General features: G+C 47.8%; 1 protein-coding gene and 1 pseudogene across 4 annotated transcripts; both read left to right on the top strand.

Moving 5' to 3' along the window:
* Positions 1–4,256: 4,256 nt before the first annotated feature.
* On the top strand, positions 4,257–4,928 carry LOC132688271 (ubiquitin-conjugating enzyme E2 variant 1 pseudogene; annotated as a pseudogene).
* A 4,048-nt stretch (positions 4,929–8,976) lies between these two features.
* Positions 8,977–24,351, top strand: CENPV (centromere protein V). 4 transcript variants are annotated; one of them, XM_060647195.3, is made up of 6 exons: positions 8,977–9,469; positions 12,403–12,501; positions 13,827–13,896; positions 20,280–20,394; positions 21,290–21,360; positions 21,706–22,108. In XM_060647195.3, exons 1-6 carry the CDS (start codon positions 9,063–9,065, stop codon positions 21,724–21,726), a joined length of 783 nt encoding a protein of 260 aa, XP_060503178.3. In that variant the 5' UTR covers positions 8,977–9,062; the 3' UTR covers positions 21,727–22,108. The 4 variants fall into 4 exon arrangements, 3 of the variants coding, with proteins under 3 accessions (XP_060503178.3, XP_060503179.3, XP_060503177.3); XM_060647196.3 differs by having other exon boundaries at positions 21,290–21,378; positions 21,706–21,816; XR_014136053.1 differs by lacking the exons at positions 21,290–21,360; positions 21,706–22,108 and adding exons at positions 23,799–23,945; positions 24,201–24,351 and having other exon boundaries at positions 8,979–9,469.
* The last annotated feature ends 463 nt before the right edge of the window (positions 24,352–24,814 follow it).

Raw genomic sequence — 24,814 nt, forward strand, 5'->3', positions numbered from 1 at the left:
AAATGGCGCCCCTAAGAGCCTTCATTCCTTGCAGCCTTTCTCTTACCTGGTCCGAACCACACGGGGACTCCTGCCTCCTGGTGGCCAGTGTGGATTCCGCACACTCCCAGGAGCTAAATGCTACCTGATGCTGCGGGCTGGGCAGCAGTACCAGGTACCAGGTAAGGTCAACCACAGACAAATCATATCTGGAAAGCACGTTTGCATGGGAAGGCACCGTTAGTTCCTGTCTTACGCGTGTCTGCTTGTAGTAAATCTGTCCCAAATCATGGGAACTGACGCTTGAGGAAAAAAAAAGCAAATCAAACGCACTATACTATTTTCAGATTCCGTTTTCTTAAAATCCTGTACGAATCTGCCAGGGTTCTTTGTGTTTTCCCTTCAGAGCTGAGTGTTCCGTCTGTTGTCCTTCTGCGGGCACATCACATACCGGATCTGTTTCTCCACATCCTGAGTCGCCAGAGACTTCATCATGTTTGTTTTAGAGGGCCGAGGCTAGGAGCAAAAATGCCCACTTAAAACGACTTTTTAAGGGGCCCCTGGGTGGCTCAGTCAGTTGAGCATCTGACTTCTGTTCAGGTCGTGATCTCAAGGTTCGTGAGTTCGAGGTGATCTCAAGGTTGGTGAGTTCGAGCCCAGCGTGGAGCCAGCTTCGGATCCTCTTTCTCCCTCTCTCTGCCCCTCCCTGCTCACACTCTCCGTCTTTCTCCAAAACGAATAAACATTTAAAACTTAATAATTAATTAAAAAATAAAATTATGGTGAAATATAAAGAGCTTATCATTTTAGCCATTTTTAAGCGTACCGTTCCATGGCATTAAGTACATTCCCACTGTTGTGAAACCATCACCACCACCCATCTCCACAACTTTTTCATCTTCCCCAACTGAAACTCTGTCCCCATTAAACTCATTTCCTAGTGGCCACCATTCTGCTTTCGGACTCTATGAATCTGACCAGCCGAGGCCCGCACAAGCCCACTTTTGATTCTTACGGATGTGCTTTTGTACTGTGAATCTGCTGTCATATTATAGACCCACGACGTGAAAATTACGAGTCCTTCACTTTGTATCTTTGCTTGTGCTTTAAAAATCTTGTGGCGCCTGGGTGGCTCAGTCGGTTAAGTGTCCGACTTCAGCTCAGGTCATGATCTCGCAGTTCAGAGTTCGAGCCCTGACTCAGGCTCTGTGCTGACAGCTTGGAGCCTGGAGCTTGCTTCCGATTCTGTGTCTCCCTCTATCTCTGCCTTTCCCCCACTCACACTCTGTCTCTGTCTCTCAAAAATGAATAAGCGTTAAAGAAAATAAAAATCTAGTAAGAATTTTTTTATTGTGGTAAAATGTGCATACAATTTAGCATTCTCTTTTTTTTTTTTTTTCAAGGTTTACTTTTGAGAAAGAGTGCAAGCAGGGAAAGAGCAGAGAGAGTGGGGGGCAGAGGGTCCAAAGGGGGCTCTGCACTGACGGCAACAAGCCCGATACAGGGCTCGAACTCATGAACCATGAGATCATGACCTTCAGCCATAACCAAGAGTCAGATGCTTAACCAACTGAGTCACCCAGGCCCTTCTCTTTTTTCATTTCCAATGTATAAATGTACACTTTGTTTTCTTTTTGTTTTTCTTTATCAGGCTTGATAAACTTTGGTGAGGTGTTTATCTTATTGACACCCAGATAATAATAATAATAATAATAATAATAATATCAACAACAACAACAACAATAATAAAGATACACATGTACACATATTCTGGCAAAATTCCTGAACCTCATGGGTAACAGGAGAACTGTGCAAGTTTTCACACTGAAGGAAGAGGCTATTTTTAAAAAGGAAAGCAAATAAATCTAGCATGAGAATTCTCATTTGCTGCACTGGAAACAAGAAGACGGGGGAAGAATATCTACAAACAGAAAAGAAGCTGCAACTAAGAGCCGAGAATCTTATTCCCAGACAAAATGCCATTCATCTTTTGGGGCAGAAGAAAGATAATAGTGGATGCTCAAGGGCTCAATCTATTGCCCCTGGATGTGGGCTGAGGAAAATCCTTAAAGTTCTCTAATAGGTTGATAATTATATTAGAAAAGAGATCTCAATATTGGGTAGATGAAGAAAGAGTACAGTACTTGTGAATAATTAATTTTGTACTAGATGTAGTTACATCTTTTCCTTTTTTCACTACTTTATTTTTTTCATTTTTTTCTTTTTTTTTTCCAATATATGAAATTTATTGTCAAATTGGTTTCCATACAACACCCAGTGCTCATCCCAAAAGGTGCCCTCCTCAATACCCATCACCCCCCCTCCCCTCCCTCCCACTCCCATCAACCCTCAGTTTGTTCTCAGTTTTTAAGAGTCTCTTATGCTTTGGCTCTCTCCCACTCTAACCTCTTTTTTTTTTTTTTTCCTTCCCCTCCCCCATGGGTTTCTGTTAAGTTTCTCAGGATCCACATAAGAGTGAAACCATATGGTATCTGTCTTTCTCTGTATGGCTTATTTCACTTAGCATCACACTCTCCAGTTCCATCCACGTTGCTACAAAAGGCCATATTTAATTCTTTCTCATTGCCACATTCATTTTCTTCTTAAAAATATTTTTTAGGGGCGCCTGGGTGGCTCAGTCGGTTGGGCGTCCGACTTCGGCTCAGGTCATGATCTCACTGTCCATGGGTTCGAGCCCCGCGTCGGGCTCTCTGCTGACAGCTCGGAGCCTGGAGCCTGTTTCGGATTCTGTGTCTCCCTCTCTCTGACCCTCCCCCATTCATGCTCTGTCTCTCTCTGTCTCAAAAATAAATAAACATTAAAAAAAAAATTTTTTAAATATTTTTAAAAAATATCTTTAAAGTTTACTCATTCATTCATTCATTCATTCATTCTTTTAAGTAATCTCTATGCCAAACATGGGGCTCGAACTCAGGACCCCGAGATCAAGAGTCATGCTCTTCTGACTGAGCCAGCCAGGTGCCCCTATTTTTCCTTTTTCTTTAAAAAATTATTATTATTATTATTATTTTAATGGACAATTTATTCATTCAACATGTTGACTGCCAGGCTCAGCAGCAACTTTCGGAGGTGACAAGGCAGTTGTTCAGTGAAGAGTTTTCAAATAGAAGATACTCTTGGGTGCCTGGGTGGCTCAGTCGTTAAGCATCTGAGTTTGGCTTAGGTCATGATCTCACAGTCGGTGAGTTCGAGTCCCACATCGGGTAAGCTTTGGGTAAAGAGAAAGCAGGGTGAAGCCCTGCTTTGGGTAAAAACAGGACCTCTAGGTGAGCCCTGCTTCTCTTTCTCTCTCTCTCTCTCTGCCCCTGGCTAACTTGCGCCCTCTCTCTCAAAAAAAAAAAAAAAAAGTAGATACTCTTAAGGAGTGCCTTGGGTGGCTGGTTGGTTAAGTGTCCAACTCCTGATTTCAGTTCAGATATTGATCGCAGGGTCATGAGTTCAAGTTCCACACCACAGGGAGCCTACTTAAAAAATATGCACATAAGAGGAGTTGAGCCTGAGAATGGATGGGAAAATGAGGAATAAAATTGCAGTTTCTAAACTTTTTTTTGGTAAAGATTTATTTACTTACTTACTTACTTACTTAAGTAATCTCTACAACCAATGGAGGGCTTTAATTCATGACCCTGACATCGAGGGTCACATGTCCTACCAACTGACCCAGCCAGGCACAAACTTTTTTTTTTACATGTGTATTTATTTGATTTTTTTAAACGTTTGTTTATTTTTGTGAGAGAGAGACAGAGCACGAGCAGGGGAGGAGCAGAGGGAGAGGGAGACACAGAATCTGAAGCAGGCTCCAGGCTCTGTGTGGGACTCGAACTCAAGAGCTATGAGGTCATGACCTGAGTTGAAGTTGGACACTTAACCGACTGAGCCACCCAGGCGCCCCTATTTATTTTTAGAGAGAGAGAGTATGTGCACACGAGCTGCAGAGGAGTAGAGAGAATCTTAAGCAGGATCCACACTGACAGCAAAGAGGGTCATCTCGATCTCATGGGGCTCGATCTCATGAACAGTGAGATCATGACCTGAGCCTAAATCAAAAGTCGGGTGCTTAGCCAACTGAGCCACCCAGGCGACCCGGCTCCTCTAAACCTTTGATCTGGGTTAAGAGGTGGGGGTATGAGTAGGTAAAATGTTTTGGATTCTGTGTCTCCCTCTCTCTCTCTGCCCCTCCCCCGCTTGCATTTTCTCTCTCACTCAAAAGTAAACAAATCTTAAAAAAAAAAAAGTAGGAGCGACAGCGACGCAAGATGGCAGCCACCACGGGCTCGGGAGTAAAAGTCCGTCGCAATTTTCGATTGTTGGAAGAACTGGAAGAAGGCCAGAAAGGAGTAGGAGATGGCACAGTTAGCTGAGGTCTAGAAGATGATGAAGACATGACACTTACAAGATGGACAGGGATGATAATTGGGCCTCCAAGAACAATTTATGAAAACTGAATATACAGCCTTAAAATAGAATGGGGACCTAAATGCCCAGAAGCACCCCCCCTTTGTAAGATTTGTAACAAAAATTAATATGAATGGAGTTAATAGTTCTAATGGAGTGGTGGACCCAAGAGCCGTATCAGTGCCAGCAAAATGGCAGAATTCATATAGCATCAAAGTCGTCCTGCAAGAGCTCCGGCGCCTAATGACGTCTAAAGAAAACATGAAACTCCCTCGGCCGCCCGAAGGACAGTGTTACGGCAATTAAAAAGAAAAACCACAGGCCCTCCCCTACCCCCCTCCCATTCGATTTAAGCAGTCTTCATTTTCCACGGTAGTAAATTTTCTAGATACGTCTTGTAGACCTCAAAGTACTGGAAAGGAAGCTCCCATTCAAAGGCAATTTATCTTAAGATACTGTAAACGACACTAATTTTTTTGTCCATTTAAAATATATAAGTTGTGCTATAAGGAATCATCCTGTCAAGTGTAACCACTGTCCACATAGTTGAACTTCTGGTTCCCATCATAAATTGGTTCCCATCATAACTGGTGGGGCACATCTAACTCAACTGTGAAAAGACACATCACACAATCACCTTGCTGCTGATTACATGGCCTGGGGTCTCTGCCTCCTCCCCTTCTCCTCCCCCTGCCTCCCTGCCTGCCTGCCTGCCTGCCTCCCTCCCTCCCTCCCTCCCTCCCTGCAACAGCCCTCCAGCTTGGGGTGGCTTGCTAGATAGAGCAGGTGTGAAGGTTTCAGGTCACAGCCTGTGGGACTACTGCTGGGTGCGTGGGGGTGCTCCAGCTGCACCCCTGCTTTTTTTAAGTCTTAAATGATGCCCCCACCACCACACCCCCCCCCCAGCCATTGTCCCTTCTTCACTTTCCACCACCACCCGTGGCCGAAGCATAGATTGTAACCCCCCCTGCTCCCCTCTGACATTGGCCTTTGGTGAGGAATTCAGGACTCTCCCCGTATCTTCTCTCCCACCTTAATCGAGGGGTGCTGCTTTTTCCTTCCTCCTCCTCAACTCCCTTTTTGTACCATCACCACCCAACACTTTCCAGAATACTTCCTTGCTTTGGCCAGAAGCCATCAGGTAAGGTTGGAAAGAGTCTCTGACTTCCCTCATTTAGTTTTGGAACCACATTTACTCTCCACCAGCCTGGGAATGAATATTGGGTCCTCAGCCCTGCCACCCTCTGCTGTCATCGTCAGCTGATGCGTGCGGTTTTTTAGCTCAGGTTTTGATAAAGTGAAAAGAACAGTCACCAGGGGTACTCACACCTGCCAGCTCTCAAAGTTCTTGGTGGTTAAACTTGGAGAAAGGCCGCAGAAGACACTGGTAAGCACACACGATCCCTCTGAATGAATTTTCTTTTCCTGCAATTGCTTTTGCTTTTAAAAATTGAAGAAGTTTTACACAGGGTTCTCATGCGGTCATCTTGCAATCCGTTTGGGTCTAGTTTGGAATGTGGCAACTGGAACAAAAAGAACCTTGAATTCGGTGCATACTTTGGTTTTGGTGCTGCTGTTTCTCACGGTCCTCAGCAGGGATTAAAAAAGAACTCGGTGTGCACAGCAGATCCCCGAAATTGGCGGGCTTGACTTCCTGGCAAATTGCTGCGTTTTTCCACTTTTCTGTTCAGGACCACTAAATGCTGAGATGTGGATGCATACCGAAATAAGAGCGATTCACTGTGTTCAAAAAAAAAAAAAAAAAAAAAAAGTAAACACATCATACTGTTAAGGTAGCTTGAAATGGAGAAAACAATTCAGAGTTATTGCACATCCAGAACCCAAGAAGAAGGCAATTAAAGAGGTGTCTGACCCTGGGAATAACATTGATTCAATCAAGAGTGACTAGCATAATAGGAAAAAATAGTCTACCTCTCAGATGAGTAGTAGTGAAACAATATAAATTAATGGAATGAAGTTAGGTATATTTGAGAAAATGAGTGATTTTCATAGGATAATGGTTGATGGCACAGAGTATCAAGCAGGCTTTTTTTTGTTGTTGTAGAGATAACAGCTGATTCTATACTTTATATGGAAACTCACAGGACTTAGAAAGGCTAACCCAATCTCAGAGAAGACCAAATCTGGAGGGCTTCCTCTGATTTCGAGACTAAGCCAAGTGAGACAGAGTGGCCTTGGTGTAAGGATAGCTAAGTAGATCAACAACTAGATATTCCCTGAGTTTGAGCCCTGCACCGGACTCTGTGCTGACAGAGCAGAGCCTGCCTGGGATTCTCTCCTCTCTCTCTGCCCCTCCCCTGCTGATGCTGTCTCTCTCTCAAAATAAATAAACATTAAAAAAGAAAAAAAATTAACAAGACTGACAATACTGAATGTTGTGAGAGTGTAAAGCAACTGATGCTCTCCTACATTGCTGGTGGAGTATAGAATGGAACAGCCATTCTGCAAAACTGGCAGTTCTTACAAAAACATAATCTAGGACCCAGCAAGTCCACTCCCATGTATATAGTGAAACGGGTTCACAGAAAGACTTGTACACAAGAGTAAATGTAAATGGCAGCTTCCTTGCCTAACTGTCTCCAAACTGGAAACAACCCAGATGTCCATCAGCAGGAGAATAAACTGCGATGTACTTAGAAGTCAAATATTACCTAGTAATTAAAAAAACAATTGATACACAAAACAGCATGGATGGTTCTCAAGAACGTTATGCTGAGTGAAAGATACAAGACATAAAAGAGTACAAGATGTTTTTTAAAAAATTGTTGACGTTCATTTTTGAGAGAGAGACAGAATGTGAGCAGGGAGAGAGAAAGAGGGAGACACAGAATCCAAAGAAGGCTCCAGGCTTTGAGCTGTCAGCACAGAGCCCGATGTGGGGCTCAGGGCTTGAACCCAGGGCTTGAACCCACGGGGCTTGGGGCTCGAACCTGTGAACGACGAGCCATGAGATCATGACCTGAGGCAAAGTCAGACACCGACTAAGCCACCCAGGCGCCCTCTAAAATGAATTTCAAGAATAGGTAAAACTAACCTATGTGATAGAAGTCAGGATAGGAATCCCCTGTTTTCTTTTACCTGAGAGAAGCTCTCTGGAGTGCTGGAAATGTTCTATCTTTGAACTGGTGGTGGTTACATAGGCTTTGCTTTTAAAATATCTGCATTTTGCTGTATATAAACTATACATACCTTCAATAAAGAAAATAGGAAAAACTGAAACTATAGATTATTTGGAAATTTTTAAGAAAAAAAACCCCACTTCGTATGAAACTCTATTGGACACAGTTAAAGCCATACTCAGAGGAAAATGTATAGTCATTAATATTTTGCTTACCGGGGCGCCTGGGTGGCTCAGTCAGTTGAGCGTCCAACTTCTCCTCAGGTCATGATCTCTGGGTTCACAAGTTTGAGCCCCGCATCCGGCTCTGTGCTGACAGCTCAGAGCCTGGAGCTTGCTTCAGATTCTGCTTCAGATTCTGTGTTTCCCTCTCTCTCTTCCCCTCCCCCACTCCTGCTCTGTCTCTGTCTCTGAAAAATAAATAAACATTAATATTTTGGTTACCAAAAAATACTAAAAATAAACTATTTAATTCAATAAACTATTAAACTAATAAGGTAAAAATAGTGTTAATAAAGAGGAAAGTCGAAATTAAGGAAGTAGAAAATAAAACAGTAGAAGAATGAGTAAAAGAAAATGGTATTTCTTTGAAGATAGGAATAAAATAGAGCAAGGAATAGGTTTAGCAAATACCTGGGCGCCATCAGTGGTTCCTGTGATTTTTGTCTTGAAACTTTGGTGCTGTCCTGTGGGATTTGCTGCCGTTCATTCATTTACTAAATTAAAAAAAAACAATCTGTTGGGGCCTGGGTGGCTCAGTCAGTTGGATGTCTGACTCTTGGTTTCCGCTCCAGTCATGATCTCTTGGTTCGTGGGCCCCAGCTCCCGGGACGGGTCTGCGTTCGGAGTGCGGAGCCCGTTTGGGATAATCTCTTTCTCTCTTCCTCTGCCTCTGCCTCTACCCCCCTCCCCCAACTTGCGCTATCTCAAACAAATAAACATTTTAAAAAATCTGTTTCATAATCTGGCAAGAGAGACCAAGTTTAAGAGCCACGATTTCACCTGCTATTTGTCTGGCAGACAGCAGGTGCCTGGCCATTTACACGCATGAGCTCATTTCAGGTGCACGATGGCTCCTGCAAGGTAGGTACTGCCCTCCTCTTGGAGACGAAGTTACTCCAGGCTGGCCGCTCCGATGTGGCTGTGCATTCAGGGCTGACCCTGGACTCTCCAGGTCAAGAATGTAGGGAATCAGAGGGGACGGAGTCTCCTCCGCAGGTGCCAGTGGGCTGTGGGTGTCGCGAGCGGAGGCCCGAGGCGCCGTCCCGTTAGGCCTGCAGGGTGGAGCGGGCAGGTGCAGGCCCTGAGGCGGGCGGGAGAGCGTGGGCTGTAACTTGCAGCCCCCGGGGCGGGGGGAGGGGTAAGGGGGGCAGCCAGGTGCCCCCGGCCGGGGCCCCGGCCGCGGGTGCAGCGCCCCCTGGGCGGGTCGGTTGGTTGGCGGACGGAGACGCGCGCGGGGCGGCACGGGGACGCGCGGAGCGGCGGGGACGCGCGGGCGGCGAGGCCTGCGCGCCTGGCTGCGGGAGCCATGCGGCGGGCGAGAAGCGGCGCGGCCGCCAAGCCACGCGTGCAGAAGCGGCCGGGAGCCTCCGGGGCCCCCGCGGCCGCCCCCTCGGCCCCCAGCGCCAGCCGCTCCCGGCGCTCCACGGGCCAGGCCGGGGGCGAGAGCAGGGCGGCGGCGAGGCAGCCGTCGGCGAAGCGGCGGCCGACGCAGTCGTCGCCGCGGGCCCAGGAGGCGGGCCCCGGGCAGCCGCCGCCGGAGCTGCCTCTGCTCCCGCCGCCGCCGCCGCCGCCGCCGCCGCCGCCGCCGCCCCCCCCCGCCTCGCCCGCTGCCTCGCTGCCCGACCTGGGCGACCAGCGGGAGCGCTGGGAGACGTTCCAGAAGCGACACAGACTCACCTTCGAGGGCGCCGCCAAGCTGCTGCTGGACACCTTGTGAGTGCGGCCGGGGCCGGGCGCGGGACCCGGCGCCACGCGGACGCCCTCAGCGCGAGAGCGGCTGCCGCGCGGGCCGGGGCAGGTTTTCGGCTCCGCGTCCTTTCCCGCACCGTGACCCACGCGTTCCCGGGTGCTAGCACCGGGCGCGTCTCTAAGTGGCACGGCCGCGAGGCTTGGCTCGGGGCCGGCGTGCGGCCCTTGACGGGGCACTGCGTCCCGGAGCGTGAGAAGAGCCGCGCCGCGTCCTGGGACACAAAGGGTCTTTCCCGGGGACAGCCATCGTGCTCGGGACGTTGTCCCTCGTCTGGGCGCGCCGAGGGTGCGGGGGCCTTTCCCAGCGAGGAGACGATAAAGCCCACGACTTTGTGCTCCTACCCGGGTCGCTTTTTATATTTGCGCACGTGTTTTTGGAGAGAGGGGGGCAGGGAGAGGCCGGCGGGTGGGCAGAAAAGCTGGAATAGTTTGGAACCAACCGGGAGGCGAGATCCCGTTATTGTTCCCGGCGCTCCCTGGGAGGGAGCGGAGTGCGGGGGAGGGGGTATTGATCCCGAGAGAAGCGCGCGCGAAGAGATGCTCGGCATCCGGGACGGCTTCGCGGGTACCTAAGCGGAGGGAGGGGGGCCTCGATGCCCCTGGGTGGCCCGCTCTCCTTCGCGCTCCCCCAGCGTTGCTCCAGCGGGAGAAGAACCCCCAGGACCTGAGACGGATGGGGCCAGGGGAGGATTTCAGAGTGTCCGTGGTGTTAGAAACCAGCTATGAACTCCGGCAGCGGCTGCCGGAGCATCTGGATCCCTGCCCCGTAGGACAGTTGTGCTGCGGAGAAATATTTTAGCACCCTGATAATCTAGCTCCGTGTCCGTGATTTTATGAATTACGAAGAGCAGTCAAAACCACAGGAAAAACCAGGCCGACCTAACAATTGCATAACAACCCGAGGGTTACGCCTTTTCTTGATCAAAAAATGTTCTTTTGTCCTTAATCCAGAAGAAAGTGGTTAGGGTGCGTCTTCTCGGAGGTGAAATATTTGGTTACCTGTGTGCTTCACTTTCTGATTTATCGTCTTGGACTGCAGGCTGAGCATTTTTTTTTTTTTTTACATTCGTCATTAAACATTTTTGAGCCCCTATGATGTGCTGCCCATTGCTAGGTGTAAGGGCTATAAAGACCCCATGAAATGTAAAACTCAAACTTGTAGTAAATTTTTACTTTAAAACAAACTTGATAAGTGGTCAAGAAAATGATTTTAAAATGTTGATAACAGACAAGGGAGCTCGTTTTGTTTTGTTTTTACCTGTCAGATTGGTTTGAGTGCGTACACTTATTTTAAAAAAACAAAACGCACTAAATTAACTTACATGCAAAAAGAATGCATAACTCCGCACTGCTTTGTGAAAATATTATTGTATAGAAAGAAGTCTGCAGGAATCTATTGCATATAGTTAACTGTGGATCGCTCCGGGTGTTAAGATTATAGGAGGCTTTCTTTTTTAACATTATCAAATGTTGTAATGTTTTAATTTTTTTTTTTTTACAATGAGCGTTATTTGTATGTGCAGAAAAGATTTTATTATTATTTTTTTTTTAATTTTTTTTTTTTTCAACGTTTTTTATTTATTTTTGGGACAGAGAGAGACATAGCATGAACGGGGGAGGGGCAGAGAGAGAGGGAGACACAGAATCAGAAACAGGCTCCAGGCTCTGAGCCATCAGCCCAGAGCCTGACTCGGGGCTCGAACTCATGGACCGTGAGATCGTGACCTGGCTGAAGTCGGACGCTTAACCGACTGCGCCACCCAGGCGCCCCTGTGCAGAAAAGATTTTAAATACAAGTTCACTGATTCAACCTGTAAAGAAATGTGGAATAACCAAAAAAAAAAAAAAAAAAAAAAAAAAAAAAAATGCAAAATAAAACTGCATGTTTTTTTTTTCCTGTAATTATTGCTTGAGCAGGGACAGTGAAAGTTTTTCTCATTGCTGAGAAGTGTTCAGCCCTTTTGGAGTGCCAATTTGATGTTACTTATCAAGCTTAATAAAGTTCAGTTAAGGGCCTGGCTTACATATGTTTTAAAAGGATTAAAATAGCATGTCATATGGGGCGCCTGGGTAACTCAGTTGGTTAAGTGTCCGACTCTTGGTTTCAGCTCAGGTCATGATCTCATGGTTGGTGGGTTCAAGCCCCACATGGGGCTCTGCTCTCACAGTATGGAGCCTGCTCAGAATTCTCTCTCTCACTGTCTCTCTGCCCTTCCCTCGCTCGTGTGCTCTCTCTCTCTCAAAATAAATAAATAAACTTAAAAAGAATGTAATGTGTACGTATAGCTCTGTAAAGAGTCCTGTATATGCAAGATACTGGTGGGGAGTGTAGCAAACATTCCAGAATTCTTCTCAGAAGAAGCCTTTTCCCAACTACCAGATTCAGGTCCCCTCGTTTTACTTTTTCCTAGCGGTTTGTACTACCACAGTCCCTTAAATACTACTTGGGTCATTTCTTTGATGGCTGCCTATGGTTGCCAGGGCCAGGAGCCTTGTCTGCTGTATCTCACTGTTCTCTCCCGGGTGTCTAGCTCATTTAAAAATTAAAATTAAAAAATCCAGGTAAGTCTTCGACATGTAAATACACATGTTTGAGTGGGTGGGATCAGGATCCTCTACCCAAGTCCCATGGTGCATATTTTTGGAATGTTTTATTTTTGCGACCTAATAGAATATAAGAAATTTTTTAAACGAGAGGTCATCGAAAAGACCTTTATAAAAGGCCTTTCTTTTATAGCATTGCCAGTACCTCCTCAAGAGAAGACTTTTGTCCCATCCTGCTTCCTTGTTCCAACAAGGAGAGAGAGAGAGAGAGAGAGAGAAAGCGTGAGCTGTGCAACAAGGTCCTGCCTGACTGTCCAGAACTCCTTATCTTTCTGATTTTTTGTTTCCCGTAGCGAATACCAGGGCCTGGTGAAACACACCGGAGGCTGCCACTGTGGGGCGGTTCGTTTTGAAGTTTGGGCCTCGGCGGACTTGCACATCTTTGACTGCAAGTGAGTTTTCTCTTCCCGAGTTGCTGGCGGGGACTTGAGAGTTAAAACATCACCTGGGGAGTCAGGGTACCGGGGAGACAGCGTTGGCCACCAGCTCATCGCTGTTGGCCTCGGGTGATGGGTACGTAAGGGTTCCTTCTATTTTTTTTTCCCTTTCGTATATACTAGACGTTTTCGGTAATATATTTTTTTTAAACATGGGGGGAAGCTAAAAATAACCGAGCCTGCTCTGTGAGAAAGAGAGAGAGAGAGAGAGAGCGAGCACACAAGCGAGCTCACTCCTACAGTACATTCCCCGGGTGACATAGAGCAGGGCCCTCCAGGCTTATGCCTCCCAGCATCACCCCTCAGACTGTACTGGTGGAGGGTTGACACGGAGCAGTTAGCTGGAGGCAGGTCAGGCTGGGCACGGAATGACAAGCCTTGGTTGGGCACAGTCCTCACAGGAGTCTAGAGGTGGGGGTAAGCGGGGGGATACGAGTGGAGGCTGTGCACACCTGGAAGCTTCCATGCTCCAGGCCCTCGGGCTCTGTTCTGGATGAGGCAGATGGTCCCAGCAGGATTCACGGAGGGCCCGCTTCTAGCACCTTCCCAGGCCAGTTGTCATAAAACAAAGGCACGACAGGCTGTGGCTTCTGAACCCATAGTTAGCAGGCAACTAGTTGTTCAACGGGGTCCGGTCCTTTTTTGCCCCCTCGACGGTGCAGTCCCTGAATCACATAGGGATGATACATAAACACCACGGAATTACTCGCATGGAGAACCGACCAGGCTGCTAGCGGTGGAGTCCAGATTGGAGAAGCAGCACCGTGGGGACAATCTGTTAGAGGATTCTATATGAAATTCGACCTTTTTCTCAAAGGCGGACGGAAAAGGGGGATTTAGATTTGATTCCGAAGATGGTCATTCCGAGGATTCATCCGACTCGGAGGCCAGGCTTTCTGTGATGTACAGATGGGGAAGCAGGAAACCCAAACCACCTTGTCCACTTTAGGTGTGGGGATCCCGGAGGCATAAGATGGTACCCATGCCTGACGTTTGTTTTCTAAGTGTTTCTAGAATCCAGAATCCCCTTCACTGTAATAGGGTGTGGGGGGGGGGTAGTGTGGGAGAGTAGGCAGCAGGAATGTGGTCGTGACGGTCCGGTTTTCCGAGGGGTATGCAGCTTTGACCGCTGAGCCAAGACCCCCGGTGGCCCGTCCATCTGCGTGAGCTCTCCTTTCCCTGAACCGTGCTGACCGGGGCTTCACCTCTGGGGACATACTGGTGGGGCGGGGGGGGGGGTGCTGGTTTCACAATCTGGGAACTGCTCTTTTTTTTTGTAGCTGCAGCATTTGCAAGAAGAAACAGAATAGACACTTCATTGTCCCAGCTTCTCGCTTCAAGCTCCTGAAGGTTAGTGCTAAGAGCAGGTGGGAGGAGCCCCTGACTCCCGGCGGGTCCTCGGGGAGCACAGCAGGACCTCTTCAGGGGGCCTTCATTTTCCTTGTCACCCCAGGTTTCACGTGTATTTCTACAAGGCTATATTATTTTCCCCCTTGAGATTTTGGATGAAGGTTTGATGTGACTGTAGAAACGTTAAAAATAGAATCAAAAAATAAATACGGTTACCCAAATCCCATCAACCAAAGGTAACTACTGTTACATTTGGGTATAGATCCTCGTGCATTATTTTCTATGTGGGTAAACACAACTAAATAATAATATTGTATATGTTATCAGAGTAGGATTTTATCTTTTTTTTCTGTTGTATAACCAACATTTTATCATTTCCCCATGAAAAATATATGACTTAAAAACTTTGTTTAATGATGAATTAAAATTTCTGTTGAGGTATAGTTGATATATAACAGTTTCAGGGGTACATCATAATGATTCAATATTTGTATATATTGCAAAATGGTCAGCACAGTTAGTCTAGTTAACATCTGTCACCGCCCATACAGAATATTTTTTTTCTTCTGGTGAGGACTTTTTTTTTTTTTAATTTTTTTAATGTTTTATTTATTTTTGAGAGAGAGAGACAGAGCGTGAGCAGGGGAGGGGCAGAGAGAGAGAGGGAGACACAGAATCCGAAGCAGGCTCCAGGCTCTGAGCCATCAGCACAGAGCCCGACGTGGGGCTCGAACTCACAAATGGTGAGATCATGACCTGAGCCACCCAGGTGCCCCATCTTGTGACGAGGACTTTTAAGATTTCTTCTCTTAGCAGCTTTCAAATACACAGCAGCAGCATTGTTAACTATAGTCACCATGCTGTGCGTTACATTTCCAGGCCTGTTTGTAACCAAAAGTTCGTAGCTTTTGACCTCCTTCGCCCATTTTGACTACCCACCCCCTTGCCTCTGCCAACCACCAATCTTAAGCTTAGTTTTTTGTTTTGTTTTTAAATTCTGCATGTAAATGCGATTATACAGTATTTGTTTTTCTCTGACTTATTTCAATTACCATAATTCCCTTAAGGTCCATCCATGCTGTTGCAAATGGCAAGATTTCATTCTTTTTAATGGCTGAATAGTATTCCATTGTGTGTGTGTGTTTGTGTGTGTGTGTGTGCGTGTGTGTCTGTACACCGTACCTCTTTATCCATTCACTCATCAGCGGATGCTTAGGTTGTTTCCATATTTTGGCTATTATAAATAATGCAGCAATAAACATTAAAATGGTGAATTTTATGGTGTGTGAATTATATCCCAGTTTTCAAAATCAAGTGCATTTCCAATACAAATAATGGACATTAAGAAACAAATTGAGACCATCATACCATTTGAAGTAATGCAAAGAAAGTTAAATACTTAGGTGTTCAGTTAACAAAATGCTTCCCTGATCTGTGTCCTGAATATCATAGAAGGTTGATGAAGTTATTGAGAAGAACTGGGTAAGTGGACAGACACCATGTGTCTGTGGATGGCAACATAGTATTGATGTTCCTTCTCCCCACCCTGCCTGCCTATAGGTTTAATGCAATTTCTGTCAAAACCCCAGGAGGCCTTTTGCAGACATAGGCAAGATTAACTATAAAATTTATTGGGAAACACACACAGGCCCTAAAATACCTAAAACAATCTCCACAGAGAACAATGAAGTGGAACAAAGTAACTCCGCTTGACCTGAAGGCTTATTGTGTGAAGGCTTATTGTGTAGACGTAGTCATCAGGGTAGTGTTACATGGTCAGAGATGTGGATCAATAGAAAGGAATAGAGGCTCAGAAGTAGACTCAGTGCCATATGCTCGAATTATTTTTCAAAGGCACTGTTTCCTTGTTGATTTTCTGTCCAAGTGATCTATCCATTGACATAAGTGGGGCGTGAAGGCCTCCCCTATGATTGTATTACCGTCCATTTCTTTATGTCTGTGAATAGTTGCTCGATGAATTTAGGTGCTTTCATGTTGGGTCCATAGATATTTACAATTATTTACTCCGTTGGATCGTTCCTTTATCATTTTGTAGTGTCTTTGTCTCTTTGTTTTAAAATTTTTCTTTTCTTTTTTTTTTTTTTTTATTTTTTTTATTTTATTTTTTTTATTTTTGGGACAGACAGAGAGAGACAGAGCATGAACGGGGGAGGGGCAGAGAGAGAGGGAGACACAGAATCGGAAACAGGCTCCAGGCTCCGAGCCATCAGCCCAGAGCCTGACGCGGGGCTCGAACTCACGGACCGCGAGATCGCGACCTGGCCGAAGTCGGACGCTTAACCGACTGCGCCACCCAGGCGCCCCTAAAATTTTTCTTTTCTTAAATGTTTGTTTATGAGAGAGAGAGAGAGCGCGCGCGCGCGCGAGCATGAGCGGGGGAGGGGCAGAGAGAGGGGGAGACACAAAATCTGAAGCAGGCTCCTGGCAGAGCCCCACGTGAGGCTCGAACTCACAAACTGCGAGATCATGACCTGAGCTGAAGTCGGACACTTAACCGACTGAGCCACCCAGGCGCGCCCCGTCTCTTTGTTTTAAAGTCTGTTTTTTCTGATGGAAGTCTTGCTACTCCAGCTTTCTTTTTGCTTCCATTTGCATGGTAAATGTTTTTTTGTCCCTTCACTTTCCTTCTACATGTGTCCTTAGGTCTGAAGTGAGTCTCTTGTAGGCAGCATGTTGATGGATCTTGCTGATTTAAACACGTTTTAACTTTACTATTTTGGGGAACTCTTTTGTGCTGGGTGGAGGTTTTGAAAGGTACAAAAGTAGATCTTCCCTCCATTGTCCTTCAGCCCCTGAACCTCTCCCCCCCACCCAATCATTTCCTAATGTATCTATACTGCCATTCCTGTATTTGCAGCATATTTTGTTACGTGAATGTACCATATTCCTGTATTTGAACTTCTAGGTTGAGTGCAGTTTTCCCCCCAGTTACAAACAACACTGTGATGAACCTCCCCGTGTATAAATCTTTGGTAATTTAGCAATTCCTTTAGGATCAATTCTCTTGGAAATAAAATCTCTGGTCAAAGAATATAACCTTTTTAAAAAAGGCTTTGGCACACCGGTGCTAATAACGGGGTAGGATGGGGATTCAGTTGCACCCTCGGTCCCCGTTGCCCCTCCTGTGGTCTGACAGACTTCTCTGTGCTTTGGTGTAATACTGTGTTTCCATGTCTGTCTCCTTTATTAGGGTCTCCCAAGTGCCACCTTTTGTCAGCTTCCGGTCTTGTGGGCGTGGCATCGAACAGGCCCTCGGGGTCTGGGAGGAAAACCTGAGTGAATGAATGAATGAGTGATGGTCTTTCCTGGTTAGTGAGATTTTTAATCCCAGACGCTTGGGGCTTATTTGTCTCCTTTTCTTTGTTTGCCCCTTGATCCTTTGTGGGGGCGCCCGGGAGAGGAGGGGCACGCCCGGGCAGCACACTTCTCCATCTTTCCCGTAAACCCGTAGAATGCCACTGTGCTCTCCTCGGAAGCCTGCTGGAGGCTGTGGCCCCAGTTCAGCTTCGTCCCTGAGCACCTGTGACAGATGGTTCCCGAAGGCGTCAGCAGGTACAGCCATTGGCTCTTGGGTCTTGGAATTGATACTTTTTTCCTCCTTAGGCCTGCCACTACTGCATTTTCCTGGTGCCCTAGAGCAACATACTCAGCCCTAGCCTGTGGAAGGAGTGATTTTGTTTGTTTGATTTTTAATTAAGTGCAAAACCTCTTCATTCAACAAGTATTTCTGGGACACCCCGCATGGCCCAGCACCGACCCACTGAAACCCAGCAGCCAACTCGACAGACAAGGCCCTTGTTCTCTTAGTTTATGTGTTTTAGGTGGGCAGACAGATAAATAAGAAAAAGTCCAGTAAGGCCATGTGGAAAGTTAAAATAGAGCAATGTGATAGAAGGTTGCTGGGTGGCTAGTGTAGCTCGGTTAGGGAAGGTCTGGCTGGGGTTTACATGGTGAAGACGTGGGGGGGAGGCCGGGGCTGGAAGAGTGTCCCAGGCAAAGGGAATGCTTGTCGCAGAGGGGCACGTGCTTGGCACGTCTAAGGAGCTCAACAGCGGCCAGACGGGTGCTCTGTGGGGTGCAGGTGAAGGAGCGGACCCAGATGGCATCAGGGACAGAAACGGGACCAGACAAGGAGACCGTGTGAAGCCCGTGGAGGGTTGCGAGCAGGGTGGTGACAAGGCCCGCTTGGACGATTTCAAAGCTCGCTTTGGCGGCTGTGTGGGGAATGGATTGTGAGGGGGTAAGCACGGAGACAGGGAGGCAGCCAGGAGGTTGCTGGTGGGGGGGCAAGGGAGAGGTGACGGGAGCCTGGATTGGGGTGGTAGTCATGGCGACAGAAGGAAAATAGATATTTGGGGTTTATTTCCGAGCGGTGGCTCTCAAGCTTCAGTGCATGCAGGGTCAGCCAGAGGGCGTGTTAAAGGAGATCGCCGTAGGGCTGGGAGGGGAGGCCCAAGAATTGACCTTTCTTGCAAGTTCGCGGGTGACGGTGATGCTGCCGGTCCTGGGACCACACTCGGAGAGCCACCGCTTCAGGGGAAGGGTGAACGGGGTTAGACAAAGGGTGGACGTGGAGAAGGGGGAAAGAGGCGTCGGAGTCACATCCACGCTGTGGGGCCCGAGCAGCAGCTCGGCGATGGTGAGGTCAGCTCCCGGGGGAGGAGCAGGCGTGCGGGAGCGCTGGCCGCGGGGATTCTTTCTTGGAAAAGTCCCAACTGAGGACGGGGTAGACGTTCACCGAGACGGAGATGGAAACGGGCAGCTGGGGGCGCCGGTCTGGAGTTGACAGCGAGCGGAGTTGCCGCTGCTGAAGCATTGAACTGTGAGACTGAGTTGCCGACACTCAGAGGCTTGGGCGGAGGGGCCTGAGAAGGATGGCCACCGGGGGGACGGAGGAAAGTCGGTCGAGTGTGGTGTCCCTCAGACAACCCGTTTCACAACGGAAGGACTGGTACCGAGAGGTCAGGTTAAGAGGAGTATGTTGGGGGGGGGGGGGGCGCGCCTGGGCGGCTCAGTGGGTTAAGCGGCCGACTCTTGGTTTCAGCTCGGGCCATGATCTCACGGTTCGTGGGTTCGAGCCCCGCGTCGGGCTCTGTGCTGCCGGCTCGGAGCCCGGAGCCTGCTTCGGATTCTGTATCTCTCTCTCTCTCTCTGCCCCTCCCGTGCTCGTGCTCTGTCTGGCTCTGTCCCTCTCTCCAAAATAAACATTAAAAGAAAACAACAGAAATGGTCAAATAAATACATACGTACACAAACAAATAGGGTAATAAAATGGAAATGATAATCTACTACACAAGTTATTTCATACCTCGTTTCTCAATTAATGTTCAACCGTGGAGTTTGTTCCATGTTAGTATTTGGAAGTAGAACTGTCTCACTCTTTCTAAAAGTTGCAGTGTCCCCGTTTCATGGGTGTCCATCATTGCTGTGACCAGTGTTCTGTTGATGGCCGTTTTCCGTTTTTCCAATTATCTGTAGCCTTGTTTTCAACAGTGCTGTAGTATCTGCGTACGTACCTTTGGATGGACGTGCAATTTTGATGGCAGGATAAAGTTCTAGAAGTGGAATTTCTGTGCTAAAGGATGTGTTTTTCAATTTTGGTAGATGTTGCCAAATGTTAGCAATTTACGTCCCCATGGCTGGTATTTGAGAGCGCATGTACCAAGTTAACCAACTTTTATTTTGGCCCACCTGCCAGTGAAAAAAATAACCTTGCAGTTTATGAGCGCGAATATCATTTCATAGGTGGCAGAGTGATTTGCTTTCCCTTTTCTCTGTTTACCCGGTTTCGTGTCCTTCTGCCCAGTTTCCCGTTTGTATTATCCATTAAGGAAATTGGTCCTTTGACCGTGATGTCTGGCAAATATTCTTTTCCTAGTTTGTCCTTAGTAGATGAACTCCAGTAAAATCAACACTTGTCTTAAGATCTCGAGCAGTGCTGTTGGGGACAGGGAGAGCCAGTCCCTGGGGTGAGCCTTTTAGGCCCGGAAGGCGGGCATTTTCTCTTCCTGACATTGATGGGACGTGCTGTCTTGCCATGGATCCAGGACCGCTTGAGGCTGAGTTGTTCGGCAACGCACTTGACAAAGAGAAGCCGTGAGCTGCCACACTCAGGGCCGACGTGTCTCTGGGCGGCGTAGGTGGGCCCTTGTCCCGGAGCCGCCTCCAGTCTCTGCGGGAGATTGGACATGTCCTCATAATCCTGAAAGCCCTACAAAAGGGCTTCCCGCCCCCCCCCCCCCCCCCCCCCCGTTGAGCCTTTTAAAAGATTTAATTTTTTTTGATGACCAAGAAAACAAACAAACAAAAAAAAACCACCTCTTTGTAAAAGGAGAACATCTGTTTTGCCTGTTCTTGCTTAGGGAGCAGAGAGTATAACCACATACACGTTCAACACGCACAAGGCGCAGCACACGTTCTGTAAGAGATGCGGCGTTCAGAGCTTTTACACTCCCCGCTCGAACCCTGGAGGCTTCGGTAAGTGAAGGGAATGGGCCGCCAGCGCAGGGCGGGGGTGGGGGTGGGAGGACACGGAGACGCGCCGTGTGGCTGCTCCAGGTCAACGCGGGCCTATTTGGCTTGCCTCTTGCTTGGCCGGGCCCTTCCACACGCGTCTTATGGAAGAACAGGGCTCTTTCAGCCAAGGTTCTTTTTTTTTTTTTCTCAAATGATGGCATAGAAGGTTGGCTCTGGTCATTCGCCCAGAAACCTTCCTGGGCCGGCTCTGCCAGAGCTGCGTGTCGCTGGGGCTGACATTAAAAGGTGGACAGAGAAGAGGAGACGGGCCGGGGTTGGGGCCGGCGGGGGGGGGGGGGGGGGGGGTAGGGGAGGGAATTTTAACACCCGTGATGGTTAAGGGAGTGAAGGAGGCAAGAATGTGGAGGATTGATAATGCCATTTAAAAAATTACTCCGTTTGGGGCGCCTGGGTGGCTCGGTTAAGCATCCGACTCCAGCTCTGTGAGTTCAAGCCCCACGTCGGGCTCTGTGCTGACAGCTCGGAGCCTGGAGCCTGCTTCGGATTCTGCGTCTCCCTCCCTGCCCCTCCCCCACTCAACGTTTTGTCTTCTATCTCTCAAAAATAAAAATGTTAAAAAATTAAAATACTCTGTTTGTTTCAAACACACACAGCAGAATCCCCAAGCCCCTCTTCAGGTGCAGTTAGGGTCTGAGGAGAGGAAGCAAGCTTCGGACGCTTGTTCAGGATGACCGCAAATGCAGTGTGAGTTGAGTGGGAAGCAGCAGGTGTTCCCTGGGATCTGGCGCCCTCCAGAGCTGTGGTGGGGCCGCTGTGACCGTGGCGGTTTTGTGCCTTATGGTTGGGGGCGGGGCGTGACAGCACCCTTGTCCTCCCCGCCCCATTTGTTCAGCAGCTCCCGTTTGTTCTCATCTGTCCCGTGGAGAGGCCTTCCTGCCTGCCTTAATCCAGAAAGGCTTTCGGGAGGTATAAGATCCTATAAAGGTGGGCAGGTGTTTAATGCTTAGGAAGTTCTATCTAAACCCTGGAAGAGGCCTGTGGATTCTTCAGGCCGCCAGTCAGATCGTTCTAGGCTTGCATCTTTGTACTCTCGGCGTGGCACTGAATGGTATCCAACCTTGGCATCCCTGGTTTAGGAAGTCTGGTCCCCATCTGAGAGGTGAGGAAAGCAAAGCTTTACCAGCGTGTCGCTGTTGATACACGGATCGGCAGTACGGCGACGCTTGTGGGTGTGGGTCTGTCCAAGAGCCAGCACAGTACCTGCTGTCATTCACACCTGGGACCTTGCTTTTTCTGTGTCCCCTCCCCTAGGAATCGCCCCCCATTGCCTAGATGAGGGCACCGTGCGGAGCGTGGTCATTGAGGAATTCAATGGCACCGATTGGGAAAAGGCCATGAAGGAGCACAAGACCATCAAGAACATGTCTAAAGAGTGAGCTCCTGCTTCGCCCTTCCTGAAAAGGAGGAACGTTGGGGGCCAGCAGCTTTGCTGTCCCCGCTGCACCTCGGTGGTGCTCGTGAATGTGGCTGACTGGGGCCACTGGCTCTGTTGGCCAGCAGCCATCTGGATGTTCGCAGTTCGCTCTAGCTACCAGTTTCTTTAGGCAGCTCTTTGTCCTTCCTCAGCCCGGATTTTGATGTAGGCTAGTTGGTATCCTTTCTCTTCTCAACTTTTGTGTGATCTTTTAGAAAAATAAATATTTTTAACACGAAAGCAGTTGCCGCGGTTTATCATTGTCTTTGCGCTTTGATTTTGCTTCTGAGGCCAGTCATTTAATAGCAGATTGATTGATTGATTGATTGATTATTTTAGAAGGGGGGAGGGGCAGAAGGAGAGAGAGAATCTTTTTTTTTTTCCTTAAGTTTATTTATTTGAGAGAGAGACAGCACAAATGGGGAAGGGGCAGAGAGAGGGGGAGAGAGAGAGAATCCCAAGCAGGCTCCACCCTGCCGGTGCAGAGTGTGATGGGCTCAAACTCATGAAACCACAAGATCACGACCTGAGCTGAAACCCAAGAGTTGAATGCTCAACCAACTGAGCCACTGAGGCACCCCTGATTTCTTTTTTTTTTTTTTAATTGGGGTAAAATACCCATAACATGAAATTGACCATCTTAATCATTTTCAAGTGTCCAGTTTAGCAGTGTTAAGTCCATTCACGTTGTTGTGCAACCAATTTCCAGAACTTTTCATCTGGCAAAACTGAATCTCTGTACACATTAAAGAACAACTTTGAGTCTCTCTCTCTCTATATATATGTATGTGTTTGTGTATACACATATATATACATATATATACACACACGCATATATATACACACACACACACACATATATATATTACTGTTTATTTACAACTTTTTAAAATGTTTATTTATTTGTGAGAGAGAGAGACCACGCGAGCGGGGTAGGGGCAGAGAGAGAGGGAGACACAGAATCCAAAGCAGGCTCCAGGCTCTGAGTTGTCAGCACAGAGCCTGACGTGGGGCTTGAACTCACAAGCTGTGAGATCACGACCTAAGCTGAAACTGGATGCCCAACCAAGTGAGCCACCCAGGTGCCCCTATTTATAATTTCTTAAATGCTTATGTTTGAAAGAGCATGAGTGGGGTGGGGGGCAGAGATAGAGGGGGACAAAGGATCTGAAGCAGTCTCTGTCCTGACAGCACAGAGCTCAGTGTGGGGCTCGAACTCACAAACTGTGAGATATGACCTGAGCCAAAGTCGGACGCTTAACCGACTGAGCCACCCAGGCACCCTGAGTCTGTATTTTTTTTTTTTAAACATCTAATTATTATTGAGACACAGACACAGAGCGTGAGCAGGGGAGGGGTAGAGACGGGGAGACACAGAATCCGAAGTAGGCTCCAGGCTCCGAGCTGTCAGCACAGAGCCCGACGCGGGGCTCGAACTCACAAACTGCAAGATCATGACCTGAGCCGAAGTCGGTCACTTAACCAACTAAGCCACCCAGGTGCCCCAACTGAGTCTGTATTTTTAAATGAAGCAACATTTAGGAAGGTAGAATGGAAAAGTAACTGTGTGAACAGAGGTAGGGACCCAGAGTAAAGCCAGACTGGACTGGAGGCTTCCGATGGGAGGAAGTAATAGAAGGAATCAGAAAAACGTGTTGGAAGCCAGCCTGTGGACAGTGTTGGATATTAAGCTCAGGAATTTCGCCTTTATTTTATTGTCACTGGGAACCCCCAAACAGCTTTGAACAGGATGAGTAATGCCTGGCCCGTTACGGAGTCTCTTGACTGGTTCCCCTGTCCCCCGACCCGCCTCGCTTCGCATTGCTGCTTGTTGTAATCAGGTCAACTTTCCTAGAGCATTCCTTTCGTTACCAAATCCTGAGTATATTCATAACGGCACATGCTTAATAAACATTTGCTCTTTGTCTAGGGAGGTCAATCATGAAGTGACTCGTGAGGGAGACTAGACCGGGAGAAGGAACAGGGAGAGGAAATGCAGAGGGACTGGTGTTCCGTAGGCTCACCACCTCTTCCAGGCTGGCGGACAGCATGTTCACTGTAAGGCTGGAAGGCGCTGGTAAGAAATTACACAGGTAAAACATGAGTGCCTGATCTACCCTTCCTATTGCAATGTTCTATAGAAACATAATTTTGTGTATCCTCCAAAACATCAGTGGTGCCACACTGCACCTTTTCTGCAGCTTGCATTTTTAAGGATATCTTGACCTCTTCATATCAATATACATATCCTCATTATTGACTGTGACATAGAATTGCACAGAAGGGGGGCGCCTGGGTGGCTCAGTGGGTTAAGCATCTGACTTCGGCTCAGGTCATGATCTCGCGGTCCGTGAGTTCGAGCCCCGCGTCGGGGTCTGTGCTGACAGCTCAGAGCCTGGAACCTGCTTCGGATCCTGTGTCTCTCTCTCCCACTCACGCTCTGTCTCTCTCTCTCAAAAATTAAAAAAAAAAAAACATAAAAAGTATTAATAATAAAAAGAATTGCACAGATTGGATATTGTTTATTTAACCTTTTTTTTTTTTTTTCATGGAAAGTTGGGTTTTCCGCTTTTCCTTCACGGTGAGTATTGGCAATAAACATCCTTTTCCGTGCATCTTTCTATATTTGTGTATTTGAGGATCTTTGTTGTCTATGTTCTGCGTTCAATAGAGGAAGGAGATGGTTCTAGAGACTGCAAGAACTTGCCAAAGTCAGACTCAACTGGCTGTAGTTAGTGGATATCCAAGTGATGAGATTCTCAGATTCTTTTTTTTTTTTTTTTTTCTTTCCTGAAATCAACCTTCACTTTCACGCTGGAGGCACAAGGGCCGGTGCTTGCTTTTGTGACTGATGGGAAGCTCGAGGCTGGTTCCCCCATCACCCCTCCTGGGGCGGGAAGAGGGCCCATGCCACAGGACGCTGCCGTTGCCCCAGTCCTAGGCTAA

This window comes from Panthera onca, chromosome E1 (assembly GCF_046562875.1).
Source record: "Panthera onca isolate mPanOnc1 chromosome E1, mPanOnc1 haplotype 2, whole genome shotgun sequence".
Lineage (NCBI taxonomy): Eukaryota > Metazoa > Chordata > Mammalia > Carnivora > Felidae > Panthera > Panthera onca.

Coding starts and splice junctions, on each gene's coding strand:
- CENPV (XM_060647194.3), top strand. CDS start 9,063: ATGCGGCGGGCGAGAAGCGGCGCGGCCGCCAAGCCACGCGTGCAGAAG. Junction 9,470..12,402: donor AAGCTGCTGCTGGACACCTT/GTGAGTGCGGCC, acceptor TGTTTCCCGTAG/CGAATACCAGGGCCTGGTGA. Junction 13,897..20,279: donor CTCGCTTCAAGCTCCTGAAG/GTTAGTGCTAAG, acceptor GTTCTTGCTTAG/GGAGCAGAGAGTATAACCAC.